General features: G+C 42.8%; 5 protein-coding genes across 5 annotated transcripts; 1 reads left to right on the top strand and 4 right to left on the bottom strand.

The window, feature by feature from the left end:
• Window positions 1–757: 757 nt before the first annotated feature.
• MELLADRAFT_92329 (uncharacterized protein) lies at window positions 758–2905 on the bottom strand (the record flags this gene model as incomplete). The annotated part of the gene is made up of 5 exons (XM_007405477.1): window positions 758–1311; window positions 1381–1678; window positions 1851–2218; window positions 2300–2379; window positions 2463–2905. 5 exons carry the CDS (start codon window positions 2903–2905, stop codon window positions 758–760), a joined length of 1743 nt encoding a protein of 580 aa, XP_007405539.1.
• Window positions 2906–8219: 5314 nt separating this feature from the next.
• Window positions 8220–8971, top strand: MELLADRAFT_92328 (uncharacterized protein; the record flags this gene model as incomplete). The annotated part of the gene is made up of 4 exons (XM_007405740.1): window positions 8220–8436; window positions 8487–8681; window positions 8741–8848; window positions 8922–8971. The coding sequence occupies 4 exons, from the start codon at window positions 8220–8222 to the stop codon at window positions 8969–8971; spliced, it is 570 nt and encodes a 189-aa protein (XP_007405802.1).
• Window positions 8972–17269: 8298 nt separating this feature from the next.
• MELLADRAFT_59902 (uncharacterized protein) lies at window positions 17270–18865 on the bottom strand (the record flags this gene model as incomplete). The annotated part of the gene is made up of 5 exons (XM_007405476.1): window positions 17270–17423; window positions 17481–17746; window positions 17811–18637; window positions 18684–18760; window positions 18822–18865. The coding sequence occupies 5 exons, from the start codon at window positions 18863–18865 to the stop codon at window positions 17270–17272; spliced, it is 1368 nt and encodes a 455-aa protein (XP_007405538.1).
• A 1522-nt stretch (window positions 18866–20387) lies between these two features.
• Window positions 20388–21444, bottom strand: MELLADRAFT_115343 (uncharacterized protein; the record flags this gene model as incomplete). Its single annotated transcript, XM_007405475.1, has 4 exons — window positions 20388–20460; window positions 20578–20635; window positions 20719–21024; window positions 21101–21444. Coding segments are annotated over 4 exons (624 nt in total), but the record flags the coding sequence as incomplete, so codon positions are not given.
• A 795-nt stretch (window positions 21445–22239) lies between these two features.
• On the bottom strand, window positions 22240–25552 carry MELLADRAFT_115342 (uncharacterized protein; the record flags this gene model as incomplete). The annotated part of the gene is made up of 6 exons (XM_007405474.1): window positions 22240–22675; window positions 22747–23732; window positions 23812–24094; window positions 24162–24442; window positions 24511–24593; window positions 24656–25552. The coding sequence occupies 5 exons, from the start codon at window positions 25459–25461 to the stop codon at window positions 23404–23406; spliced, it is 1782 nt and encodes a 593-aa protein (XP_007405536.1).
• Window positions 25553–26701: the final 1149 nt, after the last annotated feature.

Below are 26701 nucleotides of genomic sequence, written 5' to 3'. Positions count from 1 at the left end.
TCGAAACAAAAGCCAAAGAAGATTGTTCAAAGCTTGTTTAAACTCAATAGCTTAAGACGAGTGTTCTAAGTGAGATGAGAGACCTGCCATAATATTATATGTGTTTTCAATTCAAAATTCAACGTAAACAACCGGAAACAGTCCTTGGAAAGAACAGGAAGGAAAAGAACCCGTTTATTGACAGACATCGACTTATTTCATCCATGTCGATGAGATAAGTGAGATGAGATAAGTAATCGCCAGAAATCTATGCATGTTTGATTTGTATAACACTTTTACTTCAAGTTCAACTGAAACAGTCCTTGAGAAGCATAGAGAGAGAAAGAACCTGTGATCTAATTCGATGAAAGATCTGACAAGTCACATTGATCTCTAGTTTGGTCAGTTTGACGTATTCTTTGTTTGTTTTGAGGTCTTGGTCATGACTCATTCTTGGGCGTTACATTGTCTATGATGATGCCAAAAGTAATTAAATTTGTTAAATCTGAAGTGAAAATGAAAATCAATTGAAGATGCATCTGGTTTGCTCAGATCCATCTGGTAAATGTTTGAGTATGTAGTTAGATTCATCTAATACAGTGACTCAGACGTATCTGAATATCTCAAACAGATACGTCTGATATGCCCAGACGCTACTCAGCTAGAAAGCTTTTTTTGAGGAATAATATGACAAATGATTTAGATTGCAATTGTAATTTACTGTTTATCTTGTATTGCAATACGATACTAGGAGAAAGAAGAAACGATGTAAAGGAATCTACAAATGAACACAATTATTACCTGTTTCACCATCACCGCCGTTACCATCTCCACCAGTTCCAACTCCGCCACCATTACCACCAGTTTCAACTCCTCCACCAGTTCCCACTCCGCCACCATCACTGCCGAGTCCAACTCCTCCACCAGGTGTAGCTTCTTCACCATCAACACCAGGTCCGAGTCCTCCACCAGCTCCATCTGTATTACCATCTCCACCACCCGTTCCAACTCCGCCACCATCACCACCAGGTCCAGGTCCAACTCCATTACCACCATCAGCGGCCTGTTGAATTTCGCCTCCCAAAACCGACCAAGACTCAGTCACAGGTGAGTCCTTCTTGACCATCATAAATTTCATATCCTTTATATCTTGAAGCCAATGTCTCCGACCAAGGGTTTTCATGCCATCAAATCCTAGCATAAACTCACTGATAGACATCGCTGATTCTGAATGGCGAACAAATTTCACATCGACCTTGTGTTTTTCAAACAAAGCTGGCAGATCTGGACCTCGTGGAAAACCTCTAGTAGGGAGAGTAACGCCAAGTGCCTCTGAAAAAGTGAAATGAGATGTGTAAGTCAAAATTAGAGAGTTGTATGATCTGATCTCGTTTAACTGACTTAGCTGTGCTAGCAACAAACTTGTGAGCTCGGTACTTTCACGGTCCGACTTATTTGGAGGACGACTAAATTTGTTTGTAATGGTATTGTTGCTTGCCGTGCCAGCTGCTTCAATTTCCTTGATTTTGGGTCTGGCTTGGGAGTAGATTGGAAAGATAGTCTGAAATTTGATCCGCTCATCCATCCAGGTGCTGATTTCGGGTAAAGAAGTAAATTCTTGACACCAACCGGTCCCCAAGGTCTTGCTACACCCGATTGCGTAGTAATCGAAGTCGGCCAGAGCGGCATCATGGTGAAGCTAAGAGAAATTTTGATTTAGGCCATAGTGAGTCAGTTTCAGATGTGTCATTTAATATTAAAAATCATAAGGAAAGATGAAAAGTCTCAGAAAGAGGAAAGAGATGAAAGAGATGGAGGATAAATGGTCTATAATTGAAAGAGAGTTTTCAAATGAGTGGTTTATCACATACCTGTTGAACTCTCTTCTTGAACGCTCGAAGGGAGAGCCTTTCTTTTTTCTCGGGTGAAGGACTCTTGAATCTTGCACGATCTTTGGCTACCTTTGCCGAATCAACCAGCTTGTTGTATATAGGACGATACAGCGCTTCCTCTTCCGGTGAAAGCGTGGGAACCTCGGGGATCAGGACTTCACAGTCTCCGGCAGTCTCATGATCTTCCACACTGATTGCTGAATAGTCCGGATACCCTCCCAAGGCGTGGAAGATTCGGGAAGTGAAGATGGCATATTCGTCGTCGGTCAAATTGTCGTATTCTTTACGATTGGCCTGGTTTCGCGTGGTTAGAACAGAACCAGCGTCAGGAGCTCCCCGCAGGGGCACTGGAAAGAATAAACCAGTGATGATCAGTTACTTTCAAACAATCATATTACCTTTGAGTGTTAAAGTGAGCTCGGACTTACTAGGGTTTTTGTAAGCCAACTTTGAAAAGGCTAGGAATCGATTCCATGCATTTGTAGCCCGGGTTCCACCCACAATACCGCTAGATAGCCAATACAAAAGATACGAAAGTTTAGATGATAAAGAAGCTATGGCTGTAGAAGTTAGAAATGATGTTGTACTTACAGATGTAATTTCAACGTGGTGAGGTGAACTTGGCCAATCATTGCGAGCATGTGAAGCGAGTGTTGAAAAGCTTCATGAATTGCCTTTGCTTCAGCCAGGATGAGGGGAGGAGGTCGAGACTTATTATCAGTGGTCTGTGCCTTCAGTTTCTCCTCAATTCTTTGCAACGGCCAGAATTTCTTCTGATGTCCATAGTTGTGGACATCAATTTCTTCTAATTCAAGCGCATCAGATGGTGACTGTTGAGATTGAGACTGATTGTGAGGCTGATTCGATGAATGGGTGTTGGATTGAGTTTGATTTGAAGTTTGAGTCTCTAGATCCCTACGACGTTGAGATTCAGCTTCATCTCTTTCAGCTTCCGACTGCTTACGCCGTTTGAGTTTGCGGAGGTTGACTGCTCCAGGTGGGGTTGTTTTACGGCTACGTGTATTGATGGGCATGGAGGATGCTAGCGATGAACGTACGAAGTTGAACTAGCAAGGAAAAACAGATAAGAGAAAAGGAAATAACCGGAATGGTCAATGCGAAAGGTGCAAACCTCTGCGCAGATGTATCTGGTGAAGGGAGATTGATAGTGATGAACGTACAAAGTGGAACTAACAAAGAAAGACAAATAAGAGAATAGGAAATCACCAGAATGGTCAATTCAAAAGGTGGAAAACTCTGCGCAGATGGATCTGGTGAAGGGAGATTGATTCATCTGCCAGATCCATCTGCGCAGAGGGTGACGTGTACATCTTAACTTACATACAGAGCACTGTACTCATCCAAAACCTAAGTCACAAACTTTACACAGTATGTCCAGTTATGATCGATCAACATATATAGCGTTTAAAACCAAAACAAAAGCATATAAGCATATGGAAATATCACAGGTTCAATGGTTTGGAACATTTTCTCGATTAGTGATGAATGTGTATATGTAAGTAACTCGTTTGCTACATTTACTGATATAATTCTTACTAATCGATTGTGATTTTGCATTATTTACAAATCTGGTCTCCAATGATGATCAAAGAGCATTGAAGCCTTAGGATCAAATGTACAAGACTCTGAAGACAATACAATAATATAATGACCTGCCTTCAATTTGATTTACGTAGACACTGTTTCTATACTATAGCTTCAACACGGTCTTGTTGGTAGACATTTTTCTACAAAGTTTTTGTATATCTACTCATTGTTAGATTAGCGTAAGATTTTCTTAAGGGGTAAAGTTTGCTGAACTTACACAGTTCGTGGTACAATACCAGTGGTCACCAATGCTCCTTGATGATGGAATTTTATATTATAAGTACCTTCAAAAAACCATTTTATATCCAATAAAAATCAATTACTTTGATATTTTTATCCAATCAAGATCAATTAGTCTGATCATTTCTGTAAGTGTGATTTTTTCTTTGACTCTTAAATCATTCTTAAACTATCTTTTGATTGTGCTTTATGAGTTAAAGAAGGCAGATACACGGCAATACTGATTCCAATCAAGCCGTTTGGGTAGACTATTGAAAACCTATACTTATATAATATGGTGAAGAACCATGATTCTGGCCAGATACATGGTTCCCATGTTTATATTTATTATGGTCCGGGTTGAAGTACAGCGTGAATCATAGTACCTCAAAAAAGGATGACTGATTGCAAGTATGCCACTTCACAGGATTAGCATGAAGCCACAGCCACATAATTTACTCAAATATAACCCAAAAAAGTTTTGTGGGTAAACTTAAACAATGATATATCTTTAACTGCATCTCATAACATAACTGAAGAGATGCAGTTAAAGATATGCAAAGTATAAACTGGTGTAGAGGTCTTAGTTTGAAATAAAGCAGAACAAAGCAGTGCTGTTATTGAAAGTGTAGTTGAAAGTGGCCACATCTAAGTGTTTCTCAGTGTTACTAATTCTGGAGTGAGTCTTTATGTTATGTGAACTGAAACCTTTGAGCAGATAAGTATTTGCATCTATGTATGGTGATATCTGCACCTATGGTATATCATATCTCATATCTGAAACCTTTTTTTGACCAGCATGACCTGTTGGACTATTAATTTGTAATACATTAGGTGTTTGACTGATAGACATTCAGTCATATTATATTATTACTTGAGTACTTAAGTTCGTATGCCGTGTGGTATAATTGCAAACATATGAGCTATTGAGGAAAATGTGTGAGATTTTGGGTGAAGTGACCAAAAAAAAAAAAAATTGAGATTTTTGGTTTTTTTAATAGTTTCAAGTGAAATAAAGAAGGTACTTTTTTTTTTTGGTTTATCTCAAAAAACAAAAAAGTTTTCCTTATAGACCGTCTTCCCCAAAACCACGCAAAATTTCACTAATAAGCGCATAAGTAGTCCATGTGAGGGTCTGTTGACTACCTAGTGGGTAAAATATAAATTGCAATATATTCAAATATTTTTCTCAAGTTCAACTTTTTGATTTGAAGCACAACTGCAAAAGTTTTGATTGTGCTATGTGTTTCCGCAAACATGTCAATTTGGGTTCCGCGGGCCAACTGAATGGGCCATAAGTGGTGTATACACCCTTGATTTGACTAATAACTGTTATAAATCTAAAAGCCACATACTCCAATAATGTTCTCCAAGTTCAACTTTTGGGTTAACTGCAAAACTGAAATTTTTTTAATTGTGGGATGTGTTGCCGAAAAATTATCAAATAGGACAATATGACCACTCGTAACACCATAAGTGGTCCACAATACCTTGAGTTGACTTCCCAGGATTATTTTTATCAAATAACACAGCTGTAAGAATATCACACAAGTTCAACTGTTGGGGTTTCTTCAAAACTGAAAAATTATCACTTGTAGCACGTGTTTGCACAAAATTATCAAATAGTAATTTGTCACCACTCATCAGGCCATCAGTGGTTTACATGATGTTTTTTTTAGTGCTGAGTGGCATGAATATCAGAGCAATAGTATTCACAACTATGACCCAATTTCAACTTTTGTGATTGCTCCAAAAATTAAAAAGTTATCCTTATATGCTACATGACTTACTACGTGTCCACTGACCAGTGTAAGATGGCTTCAATCAGACCCTATTTGATTTAAAGCCCCATAAAATGCCTCGAGGAGGATGATCTTTGGTGTTTGATAACCTCTATATATATCACATTACCCAATTTCTTGCAAGGGCTTACCAAAAAAGCCATGGACTGTGCTGAAATAGGCTGAGATGCCCAGGTAAGCATAACAACATGGCCGGGCAGAATGCCTTATAATGCCTTTTTGTATTGAGTAATTTTTTGACATGCACTATTGAAATTCACTTTCTCACATAATCAAGGACTAAAATTTATCACACATGACAGGTCAAAGGGTGTCAAAGCTAAGACTGAGACGTCAAATGGCTTTTACATTGACATGTCACTTTCTAGGCCTGATTTGCAACAGGCTCTGTTGTCTCAACGCTCAATCCGTCATACACAGGGACTGCCCTTGAGTGAATCAGTAATAAGTTAACCAGAAGGGGTACTTATAATGAAGCTTTGGGCATAAATAGGTCTCTCTGCGTATTAAACCACCAACATAGTCCGCCAAACCTCTTCTAAAAGAATCAAACCTCAACTGGTTCTCATTTTGTAAAAAGCAATATCAAGTCTTCAGAAATACAATTTATCATCTTTTGGGACAAAATATTCAAAAATATGAGCAGTGCTAGCCAAAAATCTTGGTCTCGAACTGGGTCCTCCAAAAGAAAACGTCCGAAACCTCAAACTCCGGCAACACGAGAAAAACTAGAGAATGAGAAAGCTGCTCAAGCCTGGTGTAAGAAGAAGTGTGACGGTTATCTTGAAGTTATCACACAGCAGCAAGTACAACCAGCCACTGAGGAAAACCCACCTGACCCGAATGAGGATGACGATGACGAAGGTCCGCCTTTTGAGAATCATAATCAACTCGATGATCGTGTTGAACAACATCACGATCAAGCACCGGAACCTGGTCCTCCACGAAACATACTCGAGTTTGTGAAACACGATACCTACAAGACCCGAAGGGTGCGTGAAGAACAAGCATGGGCAAGATTCTTACGACCAATGTTAGTTGCCTACTTGCGCTGTTCATACATCACCTCCGAATGGGGAAATCCCACAACTTGGCCACACAATCACTTTAGGGAAGATAAGTGTTACTGTTTGGCAAGCGAAAAGAAGACTCGAGTTCTAGATATTGTCGATAGAGAGTGTGAGTAATAGTTAATAGTCCGTTCAATACACTCGATTTATGTATTCTTAGGCTTCTTGTCAATAGCTCGACAAAAGAAAGACTTTGTCTTCTGTAATTGTACACCAGATCAAGTCCGTTTGATCTCACAAGGCTACTTAGGAGGTTCTCCAACACGACCTGAGACGGCTTTTTCGATTCGGCTGATAAGATCGTATCATTTGACATGGAAACACCGCCCAATCGGTGTACAACCTTTCGCACTGGCACACGATGAATACCTTGATGCTTTCTGTGGTTTGATATTGATCAATGGAACCAATCAGGTAAGCTGCTGCGGTCAGAATTCTTTATAAATAGTGTATTAACGTCATCTTGGATTCACCAACCAATCTAGCCTCGAAATTGGAGACGGCCAATGGCATGTGCCATTCACGCATATCGTCAAATTTTGAAGGCGCGCGACGAGTTGCAGGATCTGTCACTCGAGCTCAGCAAACTACAAAAGATGGCTGCTATCTGCCCACGATGCTTTGGGCCCGGTGAGACTTCCAAGCGGCCCAATGAGCCGGACTATATTGTTTGTCTAGACGGAAATTTTCAACATAAACGACACGCCGCGGCCAGTCGAGAATTTGAAGAGATTCGACTTCAGTACCCATCCCTTTTTCTTACCAAAGAACAAGTTAAAGCGTGGGAGCCTGGAGCCAGGCCTGGAGCTAGGCAACAAGTCGAAATACCACTGGTCAGTGGTATTGTTCTATCTATTTCAGTATTAGTATTTTCTGATAATGTTTGAACCAAACCCGCAGGATCCCTGCACTGCGCAGCATACTGCCGCTGCTGACCGTAGGTGTGCCACCACATTTCGTGGATTCGATGACAATGGCCTCATGGGTATGGCTTGTAGGCATGACCAATTTTTAGCCTTCATAAATATTGTACAAAGTGGCGAAAAGTAAGGTTTCTGTTCTTTCAGTCTTTTTCGATTGTGTGCTGATAGATGTTTCATGTCTTGCCAGATCACACTTTGCTCATTCCATGATTGCCACCTTACTTGAACGCATTTCAGAGCCCACCAAACCTCCTAAAACTGTAGGAGTTCTGTATGATATTGGTTGTACGCTTGAGAAAGGTATACAAAATGTAAGTCTTTTCTTCTAATCTAAGAATTGAATATATAATTTATATCACTTGTATCAACCTACAGAATGATTTATTTGTCCAAGAGCGTGAAAGAAGTCAGCTCAAGTTTGGTACAAGCGTCTTCCACGCACATGTACATCGCTGGAGTTGTCAATTGGACTACAATCCCCGTCTAAATACAGGCTGGGGACTATCTGATGGCGAGGGTTTGGAGCGAGATTGGTCATTTTTAGATGCCCTTGTTGCCCTTCTACGTTATGTTACCAAGCAGCATCGGCTTGACGCTTTACATTTTCAAGCACTTCATAGAATTTATTTGGGTCAAGTAAACATAGGTAAGTCTTGCTAGTATTGTGTCAAGAATTTTCTCATTTTTGTGCAATAATGAATGTTTGTTATTGGGCTAGGCCGATCAATGAAGGATCGGGTCAAAAAAGGTGTTTCATCTCTGCAAGAAGCACTGGCGCTTCTTGAAGAGCTTGAGAGAGCTACTGGCTATCATACTGAATACTTCTCGCAGCAGTGGGAACGTCAGAAGACTTGCCAACGGGAATATATGGGCAATACAAACATCCAACACCTCGAGTTACGTTTAGGACGCCTGATTGACCTTGAGGAGAGCTTTCAAGAAGGTCAGTAAGTCACTTGTTAACATGCTTGGATCCATGTATCATTCTCCTAGCTTATTATAAAACGTCTCATTTTCAAAGCGAACGGATGGATCAACTTCGACGACAGCGACGAAGAAATATGTCCGATGCCGAATTTGCTGAGTTGCGATCGTTACCCGGCATACTGGCTGATCTGGCTGAAGCCATCCAAGAGATCACGGCTGAGTTGGGTGGTCCCGAGTTTCAAGATATGGCAGCAGCAACTGGTAAGTCTTTTCTCATCATTTCAAGGCTCATGGGTAGCTGACATATCATCATCCCATAGATCCTCTTGCTCGTGCTTGTTTCCAAGTTCGCTTGGCCAAAGAAAACCTTTACGAAGCAAAGGTCGGCGTAATCGAACATCAGAAGAGGTGGAATAAAGCGGATCAGGGTAAGGCTTTCTCACTGTATTATCAAACTGAACCATTTTGTCTGATGATGATTATACAGGTGCTTCTTCTCAGCAGCGATTCAAAACCACCATGAACACACGAGTTGCCACTGTCAAGCGTAAATGGACATCCTATATAACTCAAATTGAGACTCTTCAAGAGAAGTTTCCAGATTATCCTCCTCCGCATATACCCACTTTAGATGAGGTACACCAGATGCCCATCAGCGACCCTTTCTGGAATATCGGCAATTTGACTCACCCTGAAGAGGCGTGGGCTGTAGATGAGGCAACTCAAAGGGGAATAGAAGCTTACCGCACTCTACGTAGCTGTGAAGAAGAATTAAGAAGGGTTTCACGAGAGGTGCAAAACGTGGTACTCCACTCTCTTGAAATGGAGGCCAAGTTGAATGACCTGGCGGCTTTGAGTATGATACGTACGTACATTTACTTTCTTTACTTTCATTTTCATTGGTTTAACTATCCCTATCTTGTTGTTTGTGTCATTGCAAATTAGCTTACAAAGCTGGTTTTCCAAATGGAACTCGGCCAATCGAGCTAGTTCAAGCGGGTGGTATTCTTTCCAAAGAAGCGTGGGATGAGAGTCAAGAGGTCCTCAAGTCCGTGCACAACTCCCTATGTCGTACATACTGCCGTAGGTGGATGGTTTGGGATGATGAGATCCCTTTATTACTTGATCAGACAAATATACATTGTGATAATCCATCAGAGACAAATGCGTCTCTTGCGGTACGCTGGAAAGGTTTGATGGATCGTAACCGTGAGAAGTGGGCAAGTATGATCAATGGGAATCCTGTGTTTGCCGAAGGGCTTGATGAGGAGGACTTCGAAGAGAACCGGCTGAATAGGTACGATGCAGGTGAACCGTATGAGAACGAAATGGACTTGGCCTTTATGCTGCCAGATATGCTTGTATTCTAGTCTAATTTCATTGATTTGAACAAATCTTACATGCTGAGCTGAAATTGATATCTTGTTTTGAGATTGCCAAGTGAGAAAGTGCGCCAATACCCAGACGCATCTGCTTGTTTTCACTTGCAATAAGGCGGATATAGCCAGACACATCTGGTCTTCATTGTGTACATGTAGAATTGACTATACCTCGGTGTTTGTGTGATCCGGTTTTGATCCATGTATCAGATGCATCTGGCTGCTGTTGAATGGTGTGGCAGGGTGTGGCGGATTTAACCAGATGCATCTGGTCCTGTAGTGCGTGGTATGTGTAGAGAACCAGGTGCATCTGGTTGAATTCAGATGAGGTGTGGCGAGTGGAACCAGATGTGTCTGGTCAGTTGCACATCTGATGTGTGACGAGTGTAGGCAGATGGATCTGGTGTACCAAGTACATCCCAGATTCATCTGGCATTGTAGTTGCTGCGTAGGGTACACATGCAGATGAGTCTGATTGTGAAGTTGTGTATACGTGATGTAAAATCAGATGCATCTGCATCTGCATGTGACTTTTGGCGCTGGGATCGTGAAGTCTTTCAACTAAACGTAGAACAATGTTCCTGGAGGCTTTAGCGGTTCAAAAGCGAGAACTAGACAAATTTGAGAATGAAGAACATAAATCCAAAGGTACAACTTGATGGTGTACCTTGAAAGTGATCGTCTGGCTCATCTGCAGGCATCTGGCAGGTTTCATCGGTATCTTGCCGACAATAAAGTGTGCAGTTACGCTCGGCTACATACCGTAGGATCTGTACCTCTCAGGTGAGTTAATCTCAAGGTCCTTGCCAGAGCGCTCTGAGGACCGCCAGACCGCTCTGAGGACCGCCAGAGCGCTCTGAGCAGCCCTCAGAGGCCTCAGCTCTGACTTGTCAATTTTCGGAGTTGACCTGCTGCATTAAAAAGGTACGTCTTTTTTACACAGTCATGAATGATAATGAAGGTTTTCCAAAATTCTAATCATGTTCAATCTCCTCGTCTTCATTATCGTCGCCTACATCAAACCATCCAAAACGATCCTCCTCCTCATCAAACTCCATGTCATCCATTGCTATCTCGTCGGCTTCTTCAACGTCAAGCGGCTCCGCTTCCAGGATTGGCGCTTCAACTACACTTTGCCAGGCTTCTCTGGATCTCGACACCAAATTGGTCCATTGAACCTTAAGCTCGGCTTCACTTTCTGGCGACAATTGACTGTATTGAAGAGTTTTATTGAAAACATTCAACATTCCAATGTTCCATGTGATCCATAATCAACCACGAGTCTGGGTAAGATGGGCAAGAAGTGAGCGCAAAACTTCCTTGCTCTCAGCTAAGCGTTTGGACATGTCTGGCTTTACTGATCCACCCGTTTTTATAATCCAGGTGTTTGTAACACTACCAACGTTGTCATCTACACAGAGTCCATACACTTCATTAGACGTCAGTATTGGTCACAAAAGGGGGGTCACTCTTACCGTTTACAGCAAGTGTATCACGAAGAGCTGATATCTTCTGCTCAACACAAATAGCCCACTTGATCATTTGACGACACTCGCGACCAACTCGAGTAAGCTCGTCATGAGCATGCGACATTGCAAGATAGGCTTGAATTCCCTCTTGCGTCTTTGGATCGACCGCCCACGCCTCACCAGGATGTGTCAATTGACCAACATCCCAGAAAGGATCATACACTGAAAGAGCTCGTCAATCTTCAAATGTAGGACACTCAAACACAGGTCCATCTGGAAAATCATTATGAAATCCCTCCACCAGCCGTTTAAAGGTGTTGTATTTTGATTTGAAAGCTGCCTGTTTTTCCCTCAAACTTTTCTTCATTCTCTGTTGGACACGAGTCCCTGTTGTATTGTAGTTTCATTAGAATCAGTGAAATGCATGTGTATATTTCAAATAATTCTTACACACCAGCTCGTTCATCACTATGCTTCTGCATAGTGAAGACATCAATCTTTGCCATGTGAAGCTTGTTTTTGGCCACCCGGAGTCGAATCAGACCTCGACCCTTGGGTGCTGAATTCAACACAAGAGGTTGATTAGTTAAGTCTCTCATCTCAATGTAAAAAGATGACCTCACTTGCAGCTCCAGGGATATCTCAATATTCGTCCCCTCCAAGCTCATCCACCAACTCATCAATCTTTGCTTTCAGAACCCGAATTGCATCAGGTAGAGCTGCAAACTCGAGCTGCTCTGCGTGTGTTCGGTCAGCTCTACGTTTTGCACGCAGCTCTTGAAGATCATCTCTATTCGTATGATACACAGGAAAAGATATCAACCAATTGATCACGTTAGTTGGGCGTGTAATTACTCAACTCCGAGGTATGCAGGCTTTGCTCTAATCCAACAAGCTTTGCCAATTTACTACTCAGAGTCGCCGAGTTTTTGTGAACCAATGCATTCAACTGACACTCGCGCTGACGAGCCCATTGTTGAATAAAATAATCCTCGTTGTAACGAGGCTCCCGCTTGAGAACTTCCAGTTTCAATTTGTTGTCTAAAAACTGTTTACGAGCTGTACGCTCTCGTGACTGTAACCATCTCACTGAAATATAAAACAACACCAGCGTGTGAGTTTTTGTGTTTTCCTGGTGTCAAAAGAAACGTTACACACCCAGTTTTACTCTTCCTGCCTCGTTATGATGCTGTAATGCACAAAGCCAATGAGATGAGGTTGAATACCTCAAACCACCAATCAGTGATGAGAGCCTGGACCAAATACGTTCCATGCCCTCACCATCTGAAAGACCCCAGTCCATATTCAGCCTTGGGTTGTATTGCAACTGGCAAGTCCATTGGTGAACAAACGAATGGAAAACGCTTGTTCCAAACATCAGCAAACCAGTGTCTCGCTTATCTGCAAACAAATTCCGCTGGAAAACATACTCATACACCATCAATCATAGTCAAGAATGTGATGATTAACTCGTCATACTGACTTTGAGAATACCCTTCTCCATATTACAACCAATGTCATACAGGACACCAAACTTCATATCATCTCGGCTTCGTTTCAAAAGCCAATCCAGCATAGCTACAGGGAAACAACCCCTTTGAAGACAATATCAAAATGAAACATATACTTATGAATTCCTTTAAAGCAAGTTGTACAGCTTGAGATGGTTTGAATAGGTGAGATGTTATGTACATACTAACTTTTCGCCACTCTGAATTATATTGATGAATTTCAATATACTATCGTGTCGACAGCCCATACCCATTAAGCCAGTTTCATAATAGCTTTTCCACGTGTTCCGCCCTCAAACATCGTCAGCAGCAGTGTGCTGTTCGCTACAGGGGTGCTATGTAAAAGAACAACAGCAAAATCAGCCTTGAAAACGTAAGTATGTGATAACTTTCAGTTGGAATTTGACACTCACAATCACATCCAAATGTTTGTCACGTGGTACATTGACACTCATGGTAGTCTCCCAGGTCTTGACTTGGGAAGGTGAAAGGAACAAAGACGGAACGAGTCCCGAATCACCCCGCCATGCCGCACTTGCCGAGTAATGACGGCGCTGCTGGAAATTGGCATCGAGACAGACGACTACGTCTGGCTCGGTGGGTCGCTTTCCTGGGACTGTTGGCCCAAAACAGGCAGGACAACTTGATGCCAACCTATCCACAGATGATAATCTCAAAGCTTGATTTGTCATTTCATCTTCTAGTCGCACAGAGAACACGCTGGGCCACGTAAAAATGAGCCTGTAGACGAGCCAGTCCGCGGTCCTGTGACATTGACTAATTTGGACAGCAGTACCGTACACATCTGGACAGCAGTACCGTAGCACATTCCCTCGGTTAGTCTCACACACCTTTTTGTCTCCTGTGTGAGACAATTGCGGCGAAAAGATTCTTCTCCCAAGACTCTTTTTGAAATACACCAACTCACCTCGGCACTGTCTCCGACATTACAAATTATCGCTCATTGCTCGTGCCAGCCGAGCATGCCGGCTCAGTCAAACGAAACCACCCCGATGAAGCACAAAGTGCAAGGTTGGATAATGCAGACCGAGAACCTGCTGAGAGAAGTGGCCAACCGGCAGGGACAGCAATTGTTACAAACCAATAAACTGTGCATCACGGAGGATATACCCGGCTTGAAGTTTGATGCTTTGATCCGCTCAAACATTCATGGCGATTGCCTGCACGATCAACACCGTTACCGTGCTTACTCGCTTACTACTTTAAAAATTGCGTGTTGATATGCTTGCCTTTCAAGATGGTCGCGCATATTAACATGATGTTATAGCAAATTGTATCCCTCCTAGAGACACCATGCAATTATAAAAACTGCAATCCATACCAGCTCTTATAATCAGTTAGTTAAAATAAGCGCACCCACCCAACGATCTTCTTCAACCCAGCACGCCATCAAATATTTGTCTGCTAATAAGCGTAGTCATTTTGGTTCAAAAAATATTCATCCCAACATACACAATTAAACATGTTCCTCAAAGATCTTGTCGCCAGTCTCTCCCAAAAATACCCCAACACCTACAACAGTCTCACTGTCAGCCAGTTTAGCACGCTCGCCTCCCTTTCTGCTGATTTCTTGCAAAGGACCAGAGAAACTTATGGCCCCTCACCCACCGAGGCACCCATTGAGTTTCTAGCACGCTGTCTGGACAGCGCTCAAACCCCTGCGGTTTGGGCGCGATTGTGGAATCTGATCTATGATGACATTCCGAACTGCCTACACAACCCCTCACAATTCTTTTCTCAAGGTATTCCCCCAGAAATACACGAACCAGATGCCTTCACAATTACCGAGCACACGTTTGAACCCCCTACCGAAAATTGTTTCACTTGCGACAATGACGGCGTGGCCCTCGCACTTGAGAATCGAGAGCAAGTTTATGCGTACCTGATCGACATCAATGGCATCGACAGTGTACAATACTTTACTTCATATTGCCGAAGTGAGCTTACCAATATTCAATATTGGCCAACCGCTTACCAAACATTTGTATTTTTTCCAGAATGCAAGTCAACTTATACACCGTGCTATGTCCGACGTGAAGCTTTCCGCGATTACTACACCCCAGAAGAAGGGCAGCCAACTAATCACTTCCAGGTGTCACAGCACTACTTCATGACTCATAAAGCCGCCGATCACTTCAATCATCTTCAGATGCTGGCACAGTATGTTTTACTCCATGCATCCTTATTACAAAAGGCTAAACCTCTTATATGTCACAATCAGGGTTTCCGTTTACAACATTGTCAATTCTTACAACAACACGCACGCATCACCCGATGCCATATATTCAAACGCTTTTCCATCCGACCGCTTTCAACGTTGGCTGAGTCCCAAGGTGTGTTCACTTGGCCTGGACATCCACCGGTTGATGCGGACCTACAATACTCGAGGTCTCAGATTGAAGGGTGATGCAGCAGGAGGAGATGATCGACGGTTCTTCTCAGCTATGGAGCAAGCTACTGCATGGAATCAAATCGAAGGATCACCTTACTTTGGCCACGCCTGCACCCTTTGTACTGAAGTCGAAGAGATTCCTCTCACCGGAGGTCATGCTCGAGGTAGGCCCTTCTTTCACATCTATATTGCTTTCGTCCTCCAATCTCATTCATGTCAATCATTCCAGTCATGCGGGCGCTAGTCACAGATGGCATAACCATGGGACACTGGTGCTGCAGTGTAACCGAAGAGCCAGTCAAAGCTCTCGATCCCACCACCACTGACATCTATTGTGACCAACACCTCGAAAAAGTCAAACATAGGTATTGCTCCGAACATCATGCCATCCTCAAAGGGTGTTGTCAAGCTCAACCTTGTGTGAGACCCGTATCTGCCGAGGGATCGAAGACCTGCGGCGATCCAGCTCACGAAGCGGCGTATGCAGAATTTGCAGCAAGGAACGGCAGTCTTTTCGGCTTACCTCGCAAATTCAAGAGACCTCACACTCAAATGCAGATCGATCCCAGCGAATTATTAGATGCAGAAACCGGGGAGGTAACCTTAACTGAAGCAGAATTATTATTGTGTGAGGTCACTGATCGCGAGCATGAAGCTGCAAGAGACGGAGGAGCCGCTGCCAACAAAGGAACCAAGAGAATTGTACTTTCACGTGCCCGTACTCACAACGAACAGCTAATGGTAGCACCCTGTGGCATCATCATTGCGCGTAAAACTTTTTACAAATCTGAATCTGTGACCAAAGTAAAAGTTAGTGATCATTTCGATTCTCTTTGCGAATTAAAAGTAACTCGGACTTTTTCCTTGCAGGAATGGATCAAGGAGCTTTTCCCCGATGAAATTCCTCAAGTCATATTTTACGATAACGCGTGTGGATTATATTCACACATCCGCACCAACACGGATGATGTTGAATTCTTTCGAAACACTCTCCTCCCGGTGGATACCTTCCACATCAAGTCTCACAAAGAGACTCACGCCACCTGCAGACTCAATAATGATCCGGATAAATTCCCGGAATTAAAGAATGCTGACGGCTGGAAGTTCAACGCATCAGCTGCTGAGATTGAAAACGCTTGGTTCGGCCGCTTTGATTCAATGTGCCGTGGTATGCACCCTGTCAGGTACAACTTCTTTTTAGATGAAATGATCCGACTCCATAATGTACGACTTGAGGAAAAACTACGCAAGCGCGACAAGGTAAAATTCGTAGGCAATATCCATTACAGCACTGTCGCATTGTAGGTGTACCTCGTTATCTATTAATGTCTTGTACTCAGCTCACGACTTTGAATCCTTTTTGACAGGAGTTCTGAGTTCTGTTCAAGTTGATCATGAACATTGAACAAACCACTGGATTCATTTTGTAACTCGTCATGAACTTTGGTACCAACAATCCGTTTGTTTCGGAAGCTCTTATGATCTTCATGTCTTTGCTACCACTGTCCACTTTGAAATTGAAACTTTCCCAACCATTAAAATACTAAAAAGAACTGACTCAAATATCGTATAATGATTCAAATTGTAGCATCAGCTCTAGACCATACAATGATAGGGTAATTTGTATCCGATCTTGCCCGTTTAATGTATCATATCACAATTTCTCATTTTCTCATTTTGTGTCTCCCTGTGATTGTTTTTCAGTGTAATGCACTCTCTATCTAAGATACACTGGGTGAAAAGTGATGTCCCAACAAACGTAATAACATAACTACAAACGTAGAAGTATTGAATTGTTATGAAACCCAATGTCATCATAAAGAGCGCGAAAAGTAACATTAAATTAGATGCTGCCATCGTAATGAAAACAAAAGTAACATAATGAAAACAATATTAACTAGAATATGATTTAAATAATATCATCGTAAAGAAAACAAAAAGAACATGAACAATTCAAAGATGGCCATCGTAAAGACAACAAAAATAACATGAAGAAGACAATTTGAATAATGCGATCAAAAAGGAAACAAATTGAACATGAAGTAGTAAATCTCGTATGCAAAATATAAAAGGCCAGCTAGTCGGACCGATTGGCTGGATAGCCCGTTTGTACATTGTACAGGCCAAGAGTGCGACAAATTGGGTTGCACTTGTGTTCACCTTTGAAATGCACAAATGCCATGTGGACTTCTTCGTCCATGTCGGTTCCCGGTATACCAACGTGCGGATACCTGACAATGATTTAGTAAGCATGAATGAATGGTGGAGTCCAAAGTGATACTACTTACCCTCTGGTAAAACATATCAGGTTCGATAAATTACCTGATTTGTCACAATCAATTTGGCTCAATAACGAAAGAGCTCCAGTCCGGTGATACGCGAAATGGGCTAAAGCATGCACTAAATTGCTCCACTTGTCCTCGTGGTCGCACCTGAACTTGTAAGGGTGTAGATAGCGCACATTGTCTGAGTCGTGGGGTGCATCAATCAAAAGCCATTCGGACTCGTCAGACAAAGTACGACCAAACGTCTTAAGTAGGCTGTTTGGTGGTACCTGGATACACAAAAAAACACTTTTAGAACTGAACTAAGTATTTTTCAAGAGCAAAAAAAATTACCTTTAAGTTACAACTTTGCATATGCATGTCTTCTGCGGCGATGCGAGCAGTTTGGCCACGCTTCGATTTAGACACATTTTCCAAGTCCTGCACAAAGACCTTCAACAAATCTGCTACGTAAAGGTTGGACTTGACTCGCTCCAAAGCATGAGATCGCGCTAAGTTAGGCCTCGAGGTCCACTCCGTATGCTGTTTGGCGATCATCGATTTAGGAACAGTGTCGCCTAGGATGGTCATATTGTGCTGAATCCAAGAATTTGAATCCCGAGTAAAATAGTGTTGCTGGAATGGATCACACCGGAATGTGCATACACGTTCTTTCATTCGATAGTCGCCGCCCGCTGGATTGAAGGTGAAAGGGTCGCCCTCAAGAACCAATGCAATAACTTGGTAGTCCCAGCCACCACGGACAGATCTGGTGTTTGGTGCAAACATGAAATTGGTGTCACGAATCTGTCTTGACAACGTGACAATTTCTTCTTCGGAGACTTCCACATCACGAAAGATGTTGCCATTGCGAGACGCCGGAACGGCTCTACGACGAGGCAGAGTTAGAGTTGTTGAAGTGATGGGCGGCTTGGTTTCCGTAAGTTGATCATAAACCACATCTGCCAAGGAAGACAAGCTGATGGATGTTGATGAAGGTTGATCAGGTGTTTCGGCACTGGTATCAGTATTGGGGGTTCCCTTGCGACAATTATCAAAAGCCGGCGGGTCATCATCACTGAAGGTAGCAGCTATATCTGGCATAATAATCAAGATAAATGTGATGTGTGGATGGTTTAATAATTGAGCAACGTGACAACGTGAAGGAGATATTGATACAACTTTATAAGTGTGTAAGTGTAGGACATTTTATAGTAGATGACATACTCAAGAGATTCATTTGCGGAATAGTATGAATAGCGCGAAAGCGGGTGATCGAGGGTGATCGAGGGTGATCGATAATTCTATTATCGTATTACCATCGTTTGGCCGGATTAGTTTGGCCTTACTTTCCAATTTACACACGTTCCACATAATGAGGATGTTTTTCCGCGAGCTAGACCCCTCATTTAGGTTTTGTTCTCATGATTTTCTTATCATTCCGTCACCTCTATTCATGTTACCCCATGGTAAAATGATTGAAAGAATTCCCAACATAATATTACTAATTGATGTGCTTGTCTGAAGTCATTTCCGATCAATTAATAGAATTCTTTGAGTCTTTGTGATCGATTCTATACTATTCATGACGGTCAATAACTCTTTCTTGCCCATTAAGACTCAGTTAATGAGCAAGAAAGAGTGTGATTGGTCACGCCAATCACTTTTTAGATTACTTTGGCACATGTAAATCGCAAAAGAAGTCATTCGACTTCAACTAGTTGCTGCATACTTGATGGTATTACTGGACATAGCTTAATTAATAGGTGGCATAGCATACATCAAAAAGTCCGAACGGCAGACATAAGGAGAAGACAGAGAAATTGAAGACATATAGATGCTGAAAAATTGAAAAAATTATATATACAAAAACTTATTATTTAAATGAACGGTTGGAAAGGAAAATTTTATACAAGGTTAGAAAAGGGAGAGATAGAATTCATCTGGGAGTACTCATAGCTTGACACGCTTGGATGGGGTTGGTTGTTCTTCAGTTTCCCCAACGTTTTTGGTAGCTAGCCATTCCTTGTGAAAGTATCGAACCCCGTGCTTAACCCGCTTGTCGCCATTTGCCGAAACATATCGAGCCAACCGTTCAGTGTCAATTGCTTCAAGCCAGCGACGGTAACGAGACGCAGTGGATTTAGCGTACTTGTAACCAGCGGCTTTGAATAGTGAATTCCAAGCGGCTGGTATGGTCACTTTCGGCTTCTTTGACTGAATTAAGAACTTCTCCATGTCGCGCATGACACATGCACAGGGCCACTTCCCCAAGCGTCCAGTAGGGATGCCTTCGGTGCTTTCGTCGTCACTCGGATCAGGTGTAGATGTGAGGAGGCGGATACGCTTATTGGAAGAAGATGCCTGAGGTTGTTCAGGGGGTGAAGGAGAAGATCTAGCGACAGGAGAACCTTTGAAAGGTGACGGGTTGAGGTGTTTGGTGATAGTCATCGCGGATTTGTTGCTTGATGAGACTGTGGCCTTGTGGTGATCGAGGTTTTCGCACTGGCTCGGGTCGACGTCTGGAAACAGTACAAGAAGTTTTCGACAGTTTGTTGGGTACTGATGGATCATTCCAAATGGAACATTGAGCTGAAACAAACAACGATTTGAATCCGGGTTATTTTACATTGGTTTTGGTAGTTGCAGCAGGAAATTCTCACCCATATTTTATTCTCCGCACTCCAAACCTGCAAACTGCCATTCCAGTCATTACCCAAATGTTTGTGAACTACCTTCCTAAGATCTTCGGATTTGTTCAATGCAACCAATGGCCATTGTGGTGCATACACCACTCCCGCCCAGCAGCCAGATTGGTAGCCCTAAAATAAATGAAATCAGCCTGGTTCATTGCTTTTTGTTAATAAAAAAGTAAGACTGAGACTGACCGCGGTGCCGGTCCACACCATCAGAGTGACTTGTTTATTTGCAATCTGTTCATTATCTCTTTGAGTTCGTTCGTCTGCCTGTTTTTGAATCGTGATACTTTTGAACTTAGCAAATTCTGACGGAAGGAGAAGGCGTGAATAAGTTCGACCAGCTTGGGTAAGGGGAGTGGCCGATGAGCTTGTAGGACCGCTCGGTGATAGTGGTTGCTTGCGAGCAGATCGCTGGGACCCACGATTCATGGCACCGTGAGGTGCACATCCAGCCAATTGATCATTGAGTTCCTGGCAACACTACATGGAACATGTAGAATAAATATGATATGTAAGTTACATGATATCTAACATCACCGGGTTGCACTGAGAAATAAACTTACATGGCGGCAGGCATTGGCATTGCATGAATTGTTCTTCCGCATCGTATGACCAGTGGCAAATTGACCTTTAACGCCTTGGCATTGAGCAGATGAATCAACTTTGGTGGTGCGGCGTTTGGTTTGAGAAGTGGTTTGAGAAGTGGTTTGGGAAGTTTGGGGAAAGGTTTGGGAAGTAGTGTTTGAAGCAATTCCACCGATGAGCCGTGGATCGACTTCCATCGCGAGTAACTGGGCGTTGTGTTCGAGGATTTCGACTCGGTATGGGTGGTAGAAACGTGTATAACAGGCCTTGTAATCGTGTGGACACTGTAAGGATGATGATTGTAATATATAAGATTCAGTGTGATCCAGTGGTGGACATCTTTTAGTTTGGTCACGTTACCCTTATTCCAATCAGCTTAGCGTTAGGTTGGTTCCGTGGTTGGTAGTAGAGCGTGGAGTGAGTAGGCCTCTTGGTGCAGTTTGCTGACTGGCAAATAAGTCCAGTTTGCTTGGTTTTGCGGGAGGGGACAGGCAAAGGTTGATAGGGGTTGATCGGGTTCAATCGTGTGGTTCTGGAGCCTGAAGGCATGACAATCAGTGGAACTGTTTGTAAGATGATAACTCGCGGAGTTGGTTGTGAAATGAAAATGAACTATGAGTAAGATGAGAACTCGCGGAGGTGAAATAAATGAACTATGTGAATGATGATAACTCGCGGAGTTGTCCTGTGAAATGGAAAGTTACTGGGGAATTGATAGATTAGAGCACTAACATTAAGGGCCGGTCAATATGGAGCTATATAGGGTCCCTTGGTAGATTCGTCAATTGTGCTCCCAATGGCAGTAGGGCAGGTCATGAGTCTCCAATGTGGTTCGGCGCGCGCGTTGCCGAGGTAATGCGACGCTGATTTGGGTGAGTGGTTAACATACAACAGCACTGTTCTGGTTATATGAGGTGGCTGGGCCCTCCGCACGGTCAACATCTGGATTTTCGTACGCCCCCATGACCATTTTCGTAAATCAAGGGTCTTTGTGGAAGCCGAGTGAAAAGGCGACGTGCCCGTTGAGGTGATCGGAAGTGGTTGACCGAGCAAGCCTGCGGCGGCGTTAATCACGTCCGGTTTGAGTGCGGCGACCGTTCCGGAAAGACGGGATCTTTCGTGAGAGTGCAATAGCGAAGTGGGAGATTGTCAAATCCGTCAAATCAAATGTGGACCAATTAATTCTGGGTGTTGCGGTTTGTACAGCTATCTAGAGCAGTGTACGAAGTGTCCCTGTACCACTGCTCTAGACAGTGAAGAAGTCTATCGCCGATTATCGCCACTATCGCCGCTATCGCCGATTATTTGGCCTCAAAATCAACAAAAAACGACCAAGTCCCTCGATTTTCATATAACCCCCGGTAGACTCGGTACCATCAAACAGTATATGACCACCTGTACATGCTACCCAGATGTCCGGACCGGGCAACCCAAACTTCAACCTCTGCGATCACCACTTCTCGACTTCCACCACCTCATCGATTCAAACCACATCTTATCAATCACTCACCTCATGATGATTGTCCTCGAGTACCAGCACGATTGTGACATCCCTGACACGCCTGAGGTCCGAGTCAAGAGAGTCGAAAGAGGTTCGCAAACCGAAGGACCTGATGAGGCCTCCCCACCCCGATCACCACCACCATCTCAATCTCAATCAATACCGCCACCTCAAACCCCATCTCAACTTCCATCAACATCGTCACAATCATCAGGATTGTCAAACTTCATTCCAAAGTGGCAAAACTTGATCACGGTCAAAACACAACCCTACGAGCAATCTCCATCTGTTTCCGATCGAATTGTAAAGACTTTGGAAAAACTTGACCTCGAGGGTTTCAAATGGAGCAAGGAATCAATGCTCAAGGTATTAAAGGATCTTGGCGAAGCTGAAGTGCTCACTAGAGACCTTCAAGAGTGTGACATATTTGATGAGTAAGCCTGTGGTCTTTTCATTTGTTGAGACTAATACACTATTGACTCACTGACTCAAAGTTTACTTTTAGTGATGTTGAATAGCTTCAACATCCTGAATATCTGTTGTAGTTTGTAGTTGTAGTAGTTTGTTAGGTTATTTATGAAGGAGGCAGTAGATCGATTATTTTATATCTCGATATGTTGTTCAGAATGATGAAGGAGTTTTCAGTCACACCTTTCACTTTATTTCTCTGCTTGTCCTCTCAATATCTATGTTAGCAGTGATTGAATTAAAAGGAATTGTATTTTTTATTTCAGTGTCTTTATTTTTGTATCTCACTTTGGTTTTATCGTGTCCCACTTTGGCTTTATCTTGGTATCTTAACTCAATGATTCAATGGCAAAATATCAGTTTGGAATTGAACAATGCAGCTGCATTCTGGAGAAACTAAGGATTAGTAAAAATAAAATGAAATTAAGAAACAAAAAGAAAGTAAAGATGAAAAAAGGAAGACAAAAGACATTAAAAAACGAACAAGAACGAACGATGAAAACATCAAAACAAAGATAATGTAAAGAAGATGATAACGTAAAAAAGAAGAAAAAAGAAAGTAAGAAACGAAGTGGTAGTAACCACGAATGAAGACATAACAAGATGAAGTAGATGAAAACATAAAAAAGGAAGAAATTAGAGTTAAAAAGGAAGACAAAAGAGATTGAAAAATATGCGAAAGTCATGATGAAAACTATTCATTGATATCTTCATTTTCCTCTTCATCGGTCTCATCTTCATCACCCTCTTCGCTCGCTGATTCTTGTTCACGCTTCCGTTTTGGGGCCCGTTTCTTCAGACCCGAAGAATCCTTTGGAACCTGAGCCAACTCGAACAAACCTTTGGTGATATCGGTAGAGATACAGTCACCTTGTTCGTCATTGAGATTCTTGCTCAATTGAGTGACGAAACCCAACTCAGTTTGAGCTTCTGGATGTAGCACAATTTTAGCACCCCAGTGGAGCAGTCGAGCCTCACAATTGATCCATGGCCAGGCGTAGTTTTTGGTTGGAAAAGTTTTTTCTGTTTTCGATGGGGATGTCCTGATTTCAGTGAAACTGGAATTGATTAGAGTTACATAATAAAGAGATGAGGCACTTACTAAGAAGTCCCTTCAATGCTGCACGAGCTTGGTCTTGTTTGGGGTAAGCAATCGATTTCTTTGCCTTGACGCCAGGCGTGTCGAGCTTGGCAACTGCAACCCCGGTGCAGAAGCTCTGAAACTCACAGTTGCAATAAGCAGAGCCGTACCTTTCCTGATTCAGTTTTAGCCAGGATCGACCCCTCGGAGAGCCAGCAAACATCTGGAACGCATTTGGTCCCAGATGTGATGATACACAAAGTATCACTATGTTGCTGTTGGTCAGAGAAGCAATCCTCTTTGCCTTCGTTTATAGATAAAACTGGTAAGCGGCTGGATTGAAAGGTAGGTTGTAGAGAGACTTTACATACCTCCACCTCGGTTTCGGCGAGCCACAATTCGGCAGTCTGTTGAGCGCTTGCGAGCGATCTACCTGAACCTACCCAGCCATTCTCACCAGTTGATTTTGGTTCGACAGAGTCGGATGAGTCTCCAGTGGTTTGGTTCAAGTCGTCTCCTTCGGCTCCCAACAAAACCGATGTGAGGTTTTTGGATTTGCGAACATATTGTTGGTAGGTCAGCTTTTCATCGAGAGTCTTCTCGTTCCATAAGTCGGAGAGTACACTGTTTGCTTTGCCCTTAATTCCACGGTCTACGTGGGATGAGTTTGAATGTGAGATCAGAAGAATCCCACAAGTTGACAAAGCGAGCATAACCTACGAGTGCGATATACTTCCTGCCCTTCAGGGCTTGCTTGAAAACCGTTCCAGAGAGTCGCATCTCGCATGGCCTTGAATTCGCCACTTTAAAGGGATTCAAGCAGTCAGATGTAATCAAAAGTGAAGCTTTTGAAAATGAGACTTACATATGCCTTGAAGCCCTTTCTGGCGAAACACGTCTGACAAGACAATAGATCACTCTGATTATGTCGAGGTCATTTTCAAGAGCCATAAAAAAAGAACCATCGGCTTGCGAGAATGACTTTTTACAATTCTTTGCCGCCACAACACGCAGTTCAGCAGCCAAGATTTCTTTTGCAACAACTTTCTTCATTACTTCTTCAAGCTGATTGGCGACAATTGGAGTGAATGTCTTGGCGCTGTCTGGAAGCATTGTAACAATCGATTTGGGGAGGAATTGGTCGAGGATTTGTTTCATTGATAGAGGTGGCTCAGTTGGAGTAGTTGCGGTAGAAGTGGGGGTTTGCTGAATTCGAGTTAGTTGAGTTCGAGTTGGGCCTTGCCCACGGCCGCGACCTCTTGCCCGAAGAGAAGAATTCGCGTGTCCACCACGTCCGGAGCTTGTGTGTTCACCACGTCCAGCATTTAATGAAGTTGGACGTGGCAGTTGGCCTAAAGGTTCTTGACGAGGCCCTGGACTCCAGTATGTAGTTTGACTACCAGGGCCAAAGTTTGCACCCACTTGGGAAGTGTGCTGGTACTGAGATTGGTGCGAAGGCTGCTGATACGATTGGTGTGAAGTCTGCTGGTACTGAGAGTGGGAGCTTTGATATGGCAGAACCGACTGAGTGAAAGGAGGAGTTGGTGGTTGGATGAAAGACTGGTTGTTGAAGCCAAGATTCGTGCCTTGCGTGAAGTCGAGGTTGTCATAATCAGTTTGACTATAGGCCAGTTGAGTTAAGTTCGGGAGGGATGCCTGGTATGAATCCATTGTTGGTCACAACAAAAAGAAAGAAATACGAAAAAATTGTAAAGTTGGAGGTACTGAAAGTATCAGCAAGGTGTGTTGAGGTATAATCAAGGTGTGAGGAGTCAAGAGCTTGTTGTTCCCAAATTTGAAATTGTGGTTTAAACCTATTTTGTAAGACTACAAGGGTAATGTAAAAGCCACTTAGGTGGCTATTAGGGGTTTTTGACACGATTTTTGATGTGTATAAGACATCAGATAATGATACCACATTACCACAAATGTGGTACTGTTTGCCCATTCATTTGTTTCTCAAATCATGCTGGGGAAGATTTAAATTATCAATCATGATGCAATATTAACCTGAGATGTACAAATGAAAAACACAGCTACACAATGGGCACATAAAAACCCTGTTGATCAGCAAAGATAAATGCATTAATAACAGTAATATGACACCTTTAACCTGGCTTCTTGGAAGTTGCAGTAAAAGAAGATGTTACAATGAATCATGATTAATCTGTTAAACACCATCAGACAGAAATAAACGACCAATTTTCTGAGTGAAAATGGACCTGAGGTGCGGAAGCAGTTCGGGAGTAGTGATTCGTAAAGTGTTATGTGGATATAATGATCCAAGTACATGTGATTAGTGGATTGTGGTGGTACCATCAGAAGGCATTGACATTGGCGGAGAGTTTGAGCCCACCGCGGACCATTTTGGATGTAGATTGAAAATGTTATTACGGATTGCATCCATGTGGGTCACTGAGGTGCGCGGGAGGACATATGGGGCTCTGGACATTGCCACACCTATCAAAAGTGTTATTGGACAGTACATTCAGAAAGCCCCAATAAAGGCGGAAAAAATGAGTCTTTATTGAGGAGTTTTGTAAAAAGTTAACCAAGTTTCTGAGTGAAGATGGACCTGAGGTGCGGGAGCGGTATGGGAGTAGTGATTGGTAAAGTGTTATGTAGATATATTGTTGCACGTACATGTTAGTAGTGATCTGTGGTGGTACCATTAGAAAGCCCTGACATTGGCGGAGAGTTTGAGCCTACCACGGACCATTTTGGACGTCAATTGAAAAAGTTATTACGCATTGCATCCATGTGGGTCACTGAGGTGCGCGGGGACTACATATGGGGCTCTGGAGATTGCCACACCTATCAAAAGTGTGATTGGACAGTACATTCAGAAAGCCCTGAGCAAGGCGGAAAAAATGAGCCCTTACTGGAGTGTTTTGATCAAGAAGTGAGAAAG

The sequence above is a fragment of the Melampsora larici-populina genome (genome assembly GCF_000204055.1).
Source record: "Melampsora larici-populina 98AG31 unplaced genomic scaffold MELLAscaffold_4, whole genome shotgun sequence".
NCBI lineage: Eukaryota > Fungi > Basidiomycota > Pucciniomycetes > Pucciniales > Melampsoraceae > Melampsora > Melampsora laricis-populina.
Note: the sequence above shows the minus strand (reverse complement) of the source record. Positions and strands in the feature narration are given on the sequence as shown.